Source organism: Andrena cerasifolii, chromosome 5 (assembly GCF_050908995.1).
Source record: "Andrena cerasifolii isolate SP2316 chromosome 5, iyAndCera1_principal, whole genome shotgun sequence".
NCBI classification, from domain to species: domain Eukaryota; kingdom Metazoa; phylum Arthropoda; class Insecta; order Hymenoptera; family Andrenidae; genus Andrena; species Andrena cerasifolii.
The window spans coordinates 8,656,352-8,668,920 of NC_135122.1; the positions used below are offsets into that span (position 1 = coordinate 8,656,352).

General features: G+C 42.3%; 1 protein-coding gene across 7 annotated transcripts in view; it reads right to left on the reverse strand.

Moving 5' to 3' along the window:
* Positions 1-12,569, reverse strand: part of LOC143369220 (cytotoxic granule associated RNA binding protein TIA1) — a 591,539-nt gene that overhangs the window by 208,122 nt on the left and 370,848 nt on the right. The window contains exons 1-2 of one of the 7 annotated variants that reach the window (XM_076812873.1): positions 6,423-6,855; positions 1,821-2,499 (exon numbers count right to left, since the gene is read on the reverse strand). The exons of 3 other annotated variants lie outside the window; for them this stretch is intronic. In XM_076812873.1, the coding sequence (XP_076668988.1) occupies positions 1,821-1,998 (178 nt within the window). In that variant the 5' untranslated portion in view covers positions 1,999-2,499; positions 6,423-6,855. Of the gene's footprint in view, positions 1-1,820; positions 2,500-3,344; positions 4,380-6,035; positions 6,856-12,569 lie in introns of those variants that run through there. 3 more of the 7 variants (XM_076812872.1, XM_076812875.1, XM_076812874.1) reach the window with 3 other exon arrangements.

Consider the following 12,569-nt stretch of genomic DNA (forward strand, 5'->3'; position numbering starts at 1 on the left):
CTTTCATGATTCGCTAATGTTTTGTAACGGTTCTTGTTCTGGCACATACGTTGATAGATCGTCCCGTTGACCAATGACGAGATCAAGCTCGTGTGTCGCCTGTAAGAAGAACGAACGGTGCGCGATTGCTGAGGCGCCGAAGCAAAGAAGAGAAAATAGACTCTGTTGCTTCTGCAAATTTACATTCTACCCTCGGAATTCGGTCACTTTTTCACGAACTTGTAGAACTGTCACTGGATCTTTCTTTTTGAAGACAAGATGAAACGGCGAATCGGAGCATTCCTTGAATCAATCAACACGCCGTCCATAATATTTAAATACACTTTGAGGCATTTCTGCTCTTAAAACAACGAACAACTTAACCATTCCCACATTCCCCTTGGAACAGAAATTGTATCTATTTCGCGTAAAAATGTCAAATTCGATATCTCATCGAAATATCGAGAAAGCACTCCAACTCGATACCTCTGTATTCCAAATTCGCGATCAACAGTGCAACTCGCCGCGACCACCATGAGTTCTATCTACGGTCCACATATTTCGCGCGGGCACTCAAACAAACAACGTACACACGAGCACAAAAGGCAGAATCATTCACGACTCCCTGATAGTTTATATCGGCGGTTGCGCGGACGGAAACGGGTTGATAGATAGTTTCGTTGACCGACAACGAAGCGAAGCTCGTCCGTCGTCCGCGAGAAGAATGATCGGTGCACCATCAGGGGAGACAGTGGCAAAGAGGAAGGATAAAGAAAAAGAAGAAGGAAGGCACGGAGGACGAGGCGAGGTTAGCGGAAAGAAGGGTAGTTGGGTACCTGCCTATTATTCACGCGCGAGATAGGTGCAACGGGCGGTGGGGGAGGGGGGGGGTGATCTAGCTCGATCTAGAAGAGGCCGAGGTGAGGCCAAGCTTGAGACGGTGGGTTAGGGGTTCGTGGTGAATTCTTATAAATCAAAACAGACACGCTATCCCGTCTCATAGGGTGTTTCCACCCTTTCCTACCCTGGCACCTACGCCTTCTTACCTCTTTACCTAACCTTGCAGCGGCTGGGGAACAAAGGTGAGATGGGAGAGCAATGAGGTGTTCGAAAGAATCGAAGAAGAAAGTGAAGGTAAAGCGTTCGCACCAGACCTAACCCTATAACAGATCTAACTAGTTGGTTCGATGCGAACAATTCCGTTAACGGCAATTCTGTTGGAGAATAAGTATCAATGTTACTCAAGCTTCCCGCGAGATGAGTTTGATAACTGCTGGCTGGATATCCATATCGTCACGGACAATATTGTAGTGTTTGAATTTAAAATGCTTCAGAAATACATTCTTTGATTTCAGTAATAAACACCCTAGCAGTAAATCTCAATGACTCCAGCCAGTCATTTCTCTTTCCTGATCTTCAAAGAATTCAATTAGTACGGCTCCCTTCGGACTGGCAAGGAGAAAAGACAAGCTCCCATCTCGGGTCCGTGTGATAACTCCGCGGATGGGTATCGCTGGTGTGTCTCACACCAGGCCAGCCTTGATCAAACATGGAAGCCACGGTGGGAGCGCTACATCAACCCCTGTCATAACACGAAACGCGGCCTATTCTTTATCTCGGAGCAGCCTATGGTCTCTCTCGCCGCTGCATTTCCTTCGGTAATCACGCTGGCACAATGGCAACCGTGCAGTTGCGGGCGAATCTCCGCGATGAAGCGAGCCCGCTCGAACCGGGGCGTCAGCGATCGCGGCCGCTTCCAGCAACAATACGGTTACAAGAAACGCCAGAAAATAGAGAAACAGGCCAAAGGAGGGGGTGGAAAAAAAACGAAAGAAACTTACGCCGGTTCTGAACGTGCACAGGAGACAGAGGGTTGGTTCGCGTGACGACAACCGGAGGAGGCATCTTAGCGTGCAACGCGGCCAAGCACGAGTTCGCCACGTCGTAGATGAGATAGGCGCTGTAGTATCGGCCCGCGCTGCCCATTTTCAATTTATTCTTACCAGGCACCACCGCCATTTTCACGTCCGACGCGTACACGTGCACCGGCCAGCGCGTCTGCTTAGTCCACCCGATCGCTGTGTGAGATCTCTCTCAACGGCGATGGATACCGATCACTCAACGCGAACGTTGATCAGGTCCGAGCAACGTCCAGCCATCGCAGTCCCAGCTTCAGGCGTACGCGCGGCGACGCAACTGCGTCGTTTCACTCGTTTACCACGACGACAGACACAGGAGAGCACACTGCACACTGTTTACTTTGTGACAGACCGCGTGGGATGCACTTCCAGGTTTTCGAGTGACAGAATGTAGGGTATCAGACGGGCGATTAGGGGAGTGACAGTGCTTTTTAAATGGGATGGTTATTTAAATCCAACGTGGGCTTTGTTCACTAAGCGTCTAATCTTTCAATATGAATTTATGTTTGAGGGATGAGCTCCTTTGTATTCGTGAACCTAACACGAGGGAATTGGTGGGATTATAATTTATGTTCAATGGTTGTGACATTTCCACGAGTATCTGATTAAAATTCAAAATGAGTTGAGGAGTGATCTTTCAAAAGGGCACCTACGTTTAGTGAAAAAAAATCTTTTCTTTATTAGAACACGTACATTTTATTCTTCCATCTGATATCGGCAATGTGTTAAATTTAGCGACATTGTTTTAATAGCTATTTAAAAGAAACATTTGGAAATAAGCCCTGTTGATGGAAACTATAAAAAAGAAGCCATTTTCGAAATATAATATAATGTTTATGGTTACATGACAGTGGGTACATTTTTAAGCTACTTTAGTATATATTTGGGTAACTCTGTGGAATTAAGTTCCTATTGTATTCATCACAATTTCCTAGACGAGTATAGGAAGTGTGTCCGTTTTGTTCCAGACTAAAGAATTATTTCACTATGTCATCAAACTTGAAAATAACACCTTTGGCATGAAACACGTATTCCCACTTCAATTTCTCAAAAAGGAATTGAATCTATTTTCTAGCGATTTGCGCCACTGGAGGGTGCAATTTCACATTATTAAGGCGATTCCATCAAACGTTGCTTCAAGGTCGAAAAAGGGAAATGTGCCCTTTTGAAAAATCACTCCTCAGTTATGCTCCCCGCAAGGAATGACTTAAAGCAGACGAATCTCCTACGAATAACGCCCCCGTAATTAAATCACTCTCCACCGGTACGAAACATATCACACGACAGGCTCAAAGCACGTAACGAACACATGTGGAATTGTTAAACCAATAGTCCTTCATAAACCCGGTAAATAAATTGCACTCCGTGTTAGCACCAATTTGAACAAAGCTTCATCACCGAATAAAAACATTCCTGACACGAAGACACAGCAAAGCGATACGTTACCACAAACTTCAGCTGACCTCCACCAACGAACACCCATAAAAAAAGACCTGGCTAACCAATCACGTCACTTGAACAACAATTCCCCTAACACCGGCACCGTTAAACGGCCATCGTGCCGCGCGTAATCGTCTCCCTTGCCAAACGCCAGCGCACTCATCGCCATAATTTATCGACTGTCGTTGGCAATCGCGCGCCAGTCTCCCAAACAGTTAGCTAACCGATGCAAAGTCGGATCAAGTTGGAGCCCGCCGAGTCTTCCTACACTAGCGCGGATCGCCACGGAAAGTCGCGCGTAACCCCGTTTCTGGCACGTACACGCAGGGTGGCCGATCGACGCGGAACGACGCAGACGGGGCGCCGCTGCCTCTGCTCGCCGACGACGAAAAATCACTCGAGTCAATTATTCCGGCTCCAATCACCCGGGCGGCGGTGTTTCACGGTGACGAGACGCTGGTAGTGATTTCGATAGTGCTCCTCGGGCACAGAGCCGCGATATACGACGACGACGGCAGGTCGGAATCGGTGGGCTGGCCAGCAGAACGGAAACGGCGCGGTTCTGCGAGCAGGAAGCCTGGACCGGAAGCGTCACGAGTCAACGGGCGCCTCTCTGATTGCACGCCGCGGACTCGGATAGATAAAAACGATTGTCGGCCGGTTACGCGGATTCCATTTGATTACGTCGCCGTTGGTTTACGCGTCGATGGTTTTAGGGCTTCTGTGCATTACGCGGTGCCTGGCGACAGTTTAGGGGAACGAATTTTAAGTCTCCAGGGAATCTGGGCTGGTGAGAGAGAGAAATTGTCGATCACGGATAGCGGAAAAGTTCCTTTGTTCGTGGTGGGGATACAATAAGAATTGGTAACGCCGGCTTGCGACTCGGGAGATGTCAGAGGAACTCGGATAAATAAAATAGTTGAAAAGCAACGGGTATTTGTATTCAAACTTCCCTTAGCGAAACAGAAATTCTGGGCACGATCTGTTCGACGTTTGTAAAAGTGATTATACGCACTCAAGGACTCGGAATTGTACAAAATTCGAAAAGATTGAGGTATAATAACTTTCTTTATAAAGCAACAATAAAAATTCCCTTTTATCCGTATTTTGTACTTGGGTATATACTTTTCACTCGCAAATGTACAAGAAAATCGATTGACATTCGACCAGAAAAATTAACAATAAAGTGCTGATATTTAATGCAGTGTTTAAACAAATTTTTTGGAATCTGTGTGCGCATCTGGATTCTTTATTGTAAAATAAACAAGCTACGTTTCGATATCATTTTCGTATAAAAAGTTACAACCGCCGATGTATTTTGTAAAATTCGTACTTTGATCCCACCCCCCCTCTCGCTCCTAAAGCCCTGCAGAAAAATTGACACCTGGACTCGATGTCTCACTAGTGAATCTATTGCATGTGCAAAATTGAAAAAAAAAACATTTCGAGTAATTTCGGTCAATTTTGGTTCCAAGTTTGTAGCATATTTGGCGTGGAATATGGACAATTGATAATTATCGAATGCAAAGATTTTTATCTCAGTCCTATTGGAACAAATCCTGTCTGCAAGTGTCACGTTTTTGTTAGTTATATTAGGAATTGTGTGTCACTTGCCCATGTGTCAGATGATCCTATCCAAATTATTGATTATTGCAGAGAGAAGTCATCACAGTGAGAAACAATAGACGTCGCTTGGTTATGCTCAAACTATTGGCGCATATAATTGTCACCGGAGTCAATTACATGCCATTTTGAGTCGTGAATGGCGGGAACCGTGAAAGGAGCGTTTCATACTGCTAAAGGGAACACTGATGCGTCACCAAGGATGCAACAAGTGATTGTTAAAAAAAATTTATACCGCATTAGTCGTAGAGAAAGTTTCACATCTGATTAATGTATGGTAATACGGTAGGACCTCCAGTATTCAAACACCAATTGTCCAAGCATACTATTTTTTCCTCTGATTAGATAGGCACAAACTTATATTTAATTGCCGCAAGTACGGCAATTTTTATTTTAAATTCTTATTTTCAGATAGGAGAAAAGTGCAATGAAAATGTGCCTCCTCACTCTGAAGAATTTATGGCATTAGATAAAGGAATTAGGTGGTCAGGCTCATTAGACATGTTAAGAAATTTATGAAATTTAGAAGCAGGAAAAATATGCAACAAGTTATTGAGAAAATAATACGTTCATGTACATATTACTTTGCACTTTTAGAATTCTCTGTTCCATTATTCCATCTGAAATGTAGAATAATCACCATGAGGAAAGTGAGTGCACTATTCGAAAATTACCTTATCCGAACGGTCATGTTTCCCGAGTAACTCGGTTATCGAACGTTCCACTGTGCGCAAGGAAAAATAATTCAGGCAGCAAAAACCTTATTGTAAGCCCGTCACTTTAAAACATTAAGGACTACGCAATATGTTCTACGATACTACAGTTTTATATTTTACCTCCACGATGTTATTGATATTGTAACTTTGCTGAACACCAACTGAGTAAATTCTTTATTCCGAAGGAAAAGATACACGAACACAAAGACAATAATTAAAAAGTCAACACGTCAAAATTTAAAAAAAAGCAACCTTCTTAATGAAACAAATCCCCAAAGAAAATTACAACACCCTTCACATAGGATTTTAAAGACACAAAATCGACCCATCGAAAGAATACTATTAACAATCTAATTACTACGTAAAACACTCAAGTAAACGAGAGAGATTTCGCGAACTTTCCCAGCCGTGGGAAAAAACTGACCCGCAATCATAAAGTAGTCAATTTATATTCTGAACGCTACGATTACCGCATAATGCGATAGATACCCCAGTGGCTCGTTGAATAAAACTTAGAATCGCCCACCGATCGCAAGCCTGTTTGCTTTCTAATTCACCTAGCTTGGTAACGATTTTTCGCCGATTCGCGTGTATCGATTTAATTAACCGCACTTCTAGGCACACAAACACAGGACGTCACAACAATTACGCTACATGGCTAGGGGCAAGTGTCGCAGCAACTGTTTGGACGTGCCCGACGAGGCACGAAATCCCTGTCACCATTGTGTTAGAAATGTATCAGTACTTTGCGTTCCGTCTAATCTATGCGACGTTACGACGCATTGTACAGGTCGCCTGGAACTAACGCAAAAACTGTTTCAACCGTAGAACTTGGGGAAACGAACGACATGGGTTTCGCGTGTTTTAGAGGAGTAATTAGAAAGGAGTCCCAAAACAATCGAGCCCGGCGGAGGTGCGGGCGCGCAGTATTCGGTTCTTTAACACGAAGCACAGCAGGGTTTGCCGTTATCACTGTAATCGGCTGCCTACCGACACGAACGGCGAAGGTCACGGCGCGCAAACTGCGAAGCTACGGAGCACACGCCACGAATGCGAAGATAATGTCGCGAATGTTGGCCGAATATCGTGGCCAGTACTAAAGCGGCTGGAGTTGCACTGAAAAGCAGCCGACCACCTAGCTTAAGGAAGCGTGAACAAACACACCGACACGCTGCTATAAAGCGTGCGACAGTGGTTGACCATGTGCGCGGTACACACAGGTGCGTGGAACAGTAACGTCAAACTGGATGGACACCTACTACATGCACGTGGCAACGTCTCCTTATGACTTATGTAAAATAGAAGATACTTGGACAGTGAAATATTTCGCAGACTACAGCCTGCGCATTATTATGGTTGAATAGAAGAATATGGTAAAAGGTAATTGCGTAGCACTGCACAGTCTCGTTTATATTCTGGAGGACGATTTTAAGGCAAACGAGAACGAAAATTTTGTATATAATTTGTTCTTTGCACACTGTGGGCAGTAGTGTATTTAATGCAACTGATGCATTATTGAAAATTTGACAAGAAAACCATATTTAAAGATTTGCACTTAGCCTGTATGTTTGGTCATCTACGTGTAAGAAGGAAAATAAATGGGCCAAGCTGTTGCAGAAAGCTACCAAACCTCAATGATCTGAAATTGAGTAAATTTAGTTTGCAGACTTTAATTGGTAAAGTAAAGTAGCTTTATTTATATCTGATATATTTTATTCCTTGCTATTTTTAATGGGTTATTTAGTAGGATGTAGTATAATTAATATTATTTTAAATTTTCTGTTAGTTTTTGTTTCTTAAGCCTAATTTTTTTTGCTGAATAAACATCACAAAATTGTGGGACCCGTACTGTGTTTTTAAATAATTTTTTGTCACTTTGGGGGTTGGTAGGTTTCGGCATAACTTGGACCAAATGGAGTAACTGGTCATGTACAGCTAATATACATACACATTTAGGAAAGGCAGACTTATCAATTTTTAAAGATTAGTTGACTGATTGAATAATTTCCTCAGGTATGCAAAAATAATGTTCAACATTATTTTGCAATGTAAAGTAATTAAGAAACAGTATAACGTGCTATTTGAAACGACATGAAATAGGTATAGTGTCTATTCTGACAATGAGTCACCAACCAATCTGACTGACAAGTAGATACTATCTAGCAGCTACTTCCAAACAGCTGTTACATATTCATCAGCGTGCTTACTTTCCATTTCAAGATCCCGATTTGTACGAATGTAACATACTCATTCACAAGCTGAGATCTAAGATCGTTGTCTTCCACCTTGACACTTTTCCACATATGCGTAAGGTAGATACTTAACATATAATATGACGGTAAGACAGATTAAATGCACTGCCGGACCAAATTAAAGATCGCTATAATTTCCCCCAAATTTTGGTAATTTTCAAATGGCTGTATCTCCGCGAAAAGTGGCCGCGAAGCATATTTGCAAAAAGCTTTTCCACACTTGAGGTTTTTATACTTCAAGCCTTCCATTGGATTTACCTGAAAACAATTTCACCCGTGCATACGTTCAAAATTTGACAGAAATTTTTAAAAATTCGTTTCCTGCGCTTCATCTTGATAAAACAGTACCAGAATGGATGGAAAAAAAAAATTGAGTCCCTGATTCAAAAAGTAGAAACTTCATTACAATGCTTTTTTTTAACCTTTTGTGGCCACACAGCGTGTATCGCACCCCATGAGTAATTTTCGCGTTCACATGTCGCGCCTTTTCGACTTCCAAAGCGAATTTATCGCGAAAAAAATCGCTTTGTTCCACAACCGTGGAAAATCGCGTTTTTTCAACTATAAATTTCATATCAAAATTCACGTTTCTAGAGAAAGACTATTGGAGACACGATTGTATGAATATCCCGAATGTAAAATTATCATTCAGAAGTTAGAAGATTCAAAAATACGAAGATGGTAACTCAATAATGACGTTGGGGTGCAGCGAATCCCATGTGACCAATTTGTGATTATAAGAAGGTGTGACCACGAATGTTCGAATATTCTTTGCGATGATTTTTCGCGTAGATACAGCCATTTGAAAAAGCCCAAAATTTACGAGAAATTACAGTGATCATTTAATTCTGTCCAGCAGTGTACAAGCTCAAGCGCAGGTTTACTTATCCACAACCATACAAGTCAAGCCGAAGTAACTGCAAACTCAACGAAATAATGTCGTCTTTCTGGAGAACGGAGCCTCGCACAGTGTTTGAAATCGTAAGCCAAACTAGATTCGATTCTAAATGGCGTATAGTAACCCAAATAATCGGGTTATTCTTCTTGATAGGTCGTAACCCGGTAAATCAATTCCTCGAGCTAGTTACAGTGTTACATTGTTTGTTTAAACCCCATATATTATGTATAAGATTCTGTTTGTGCGTGCGTGCACGTGTATAGTGTGTACATTGCATGGTATGTCAGTCAAAGCCTGTTCTGAGCGGGTTAACATGCTCCGTAAACTATTTGGGAATGTAAGTTCCTGATTGCCACGGGTTGCCTACATTAACCTTACATAGGTAATCCGTCTTTTAACTTGAATTAGGTGATGCGAGGCCCGCCGAGAGAAGATTATCGATTCCAAAGTTATCGCCGATTTTTGCGCGAATAATCCGTCTTTGCTCGTGCCGCAAATTTTGCCGCAGCCTGTATAGCTCGGTAAGCGTTGCGGTACCAGAGGCCACCGTATCCGTATCGCTAGCCGATTCGCACACCGAGGAACCGGCTGGCTCGGTTACGTCGCGAACGGGCCGACGACAATGGGCGCGCGACAGGAAGGCGGCCGTATCAAATGCTTAACAGTCGACACAATGCCACGTACACAGGCGCGCAGCTGCGCTCGCGAACGTGAGGCCCGGCCAATGTGCGGCACACGTTGTCATTTCCGTCGCGAAACATTTGACCACGTTACAACGCTAATATCGCGAGCGTGCCGAGGGTGAGAGTAGAATATTTAATTCGCAGGCATCGCCCCGAACCTCCTGGCGCGCGACTGTTTCCTTCGTTCTTTCTCCGCGCCCGGCGCATCTAGTCGGAGTAATTAATCTTGCGGCTTTCTTTGGAACCGCCTGCGTCACCAGCGAAGTGCTTTCGGCGGCACGATGGTAGGGAAGGGTCTGTCACGATAAGTTTTTAATAAAACTCGTTATGGCCGTGTGATGAATCAGACCACGATTCATTGTGCCCCAGGCTTCCCGTTCTGAATTGATGTAACTGGAACGATTTCGTTGCGAGCTGGACAAGGTGCTATTTAGTCTCGTATCATTCTTATCACTGTGTAGGAAGTGTGAATCGTATGTTATCGCACGACTTCTGACAACATTGTTCAGCTGCGCAATGGTTTTGAGTACACTTTTAGTGCGGCGAGAAGATTTATATATTTTTCACAGCAATCAGATGATTTTCTTGATAGATTAGAAATGTGATGGTATTGGGAATTATAAGTGAAACGTTGCATTCTTCTTCTATATGCTCTACCGTATATTTCTGTTATTAGGTACTCGATGATAGTGATCAGTAAGATTAGTGCTCAGTAAACCGAATATCGAAAACCGCTGCGCAACAGGGTGGAACGAAAAAATAAAAATTTTGTGATAGTTTTCTAATAGTGAAGAAACTTGCCTTTAATGATTCAGATTAAGCCCACAAAAGCTAGACTCCCCCTCAAAATTACTTAAATACAATTATAAAAGCCAACTAGTGTCAATTATTAGAAGTGATGAATAATACAAAAAAATGTGCCCCCATTTCGTCCACCCTACTGCGCATCGCCTCATGTGGCCTTCTTGCGAGAGTGCATATGTATATAGGAAATGGGAGAGGACTTCCTCCAAATATTCCTTCCCTGTGTGATTGCAATTTAGTGTCACAAGTGCATTATTTAATCTAGCAGGCTCTGGGGCGCATCTATGCGGAATGCAAGTCGGGATTGTGGTATGCCTGCAAAATCAAGCTTGTAACGCGACCGAATGTTTCGCAATGGTATAACAATGTTTCTGGGGTGCTGGTCCATTTACTCGCGTACGTTTACACCTGGCGTGTCCCGTTAATCCACATTCCAGTAATCTTCAAGCAGCGACAATGTCATCTCCATTTTCAATTAATCCTTTAATGACCACGCGAAATATTCTGCCGTTCGAATTTACCTAATTTCCCACGGTTAACGTTCCACGTGTTTGCGGTCGAGACTTTTCGAGAAAAAAAAAGTTCACGAAGAGTACACCCAGAAGTCCGAAGAATAAATTTAACTTTCTTAATGGAATTCCAATTCATTTGCATAATTCGTTATTTTATCCGGCCATTCCTTTCTTTTCTGCTCCTTATCGAATAGATTTGGACCAGTCTTCTTTTTACCGCAAATCGATACTCCGAGATTTACGCTTCTAGAGCATCCAGGGGAGCAGTAGGTCTTATGAAATCTTCAGCTCATGAAATATTATTAACCACTCACGCTGCGCACGAAATTGTCCACCGTTTTGTCTAACTTGCACAGGGCAGATTGTAATTCGTGGTACACTCGGTCATAGGCGTTTCCGCGTGGAAAAAATGAATCGAAAATGTGGTATACAATTTTTTCGTATTTCCGATTTCTAGAAAATCAATTTCGAGGATTCCGCACGTTAGTGCGATTTGGCTACCCATTGTTTTATATTTCTGCTGGTATTGCTGTACTTGTAAACGTTGATAGTGGTAAGGCTAAAGGAAATGCATTGCTGTATTTGTACAGATCATTAACTTCTTTTGTGTTCGAAATTGTTCAACATATGTATTACTCTTACACTTCAGTTTGAAAACGTCTTTCCACTTCTTTGTTGACTTCACCTTTAACCCTTAACCTGTGCCGTCGGGTCTCATGGACCTTATGACGATGCTTTAGCCGGTTTATCGTGCAAGGATACAAAATAACTAATAGAAGTTTTATATTCATTACAAATAAAAATTTATTACCTATCACTTTTATTAATATACTTACTGGAAAGACTTAAATGATTTGTCCCGAGAAAGAGTCAAAATTTTACTGTGTAAATGGAAATAAAAATTGAGGTATGTCAGACACCACCGCACCAGTTATGTAACAAAGTTTCCACCTCACTAGTTGAGGGTTAGTAATGTTCTGAATATTATCTATTAGTAGAAATTCAAACGCCTAGCGGCAAATCTAGAAAATCTAAATTTAAAGAATCTAAAAAACGCAGTAAAAATTTGTGTTAGTTGGACTAGGTCACAGTTGACGAAAACTAGTACGTAAGTAGAAGTTGCGAGTAATAAACAGACATGCTTGCCAAGTATAAAATCGATTGTTTCGAAAATGAAGCCTCGCACGAAATAATTTTGTTTTATTCAATATTTCCGACTTGTTTGAGCACAGCCACCCATTTTTCGATTGTACCACGAATTACGCTCCACCCTCTGTAGGTCTCCATTTATTGGTTTTTATAGTTGAAGCGAGTATAAAAGGCAATTAGCCTTTTAGCTCATACATCTGCTGGTTTGAGGTGAATTTTGTATCTCTCGCAAGACTTCATAAATTGATCGAAATAAATGGGAAGTAACATCGCCTGAACATTGCCAATAGTGAAGCTAATGGGCTTCTGAAACCTGCTTAAATAGTTTATACAAGCTGGAAAGATAACCGCTACAGTGCAGAAAGCAAAGCTCATTGTAAATTAATTGCCAATTCATACGAATTGTGTTATAGTATGATCCACAAGCAAATCTGAATCGTTATTCCCTGCAGAATTTCCACGTTTTTCATACGATATTCCTGCAAAGTTAGCATAGCGCTCGAAAGCAAACAGAAAGATTAATTAACAACGTACACGTAATTAAGAGCTTCCAATATTTTCCGACGAAAAAATAGCCTCCCGCTTCGCGATTGA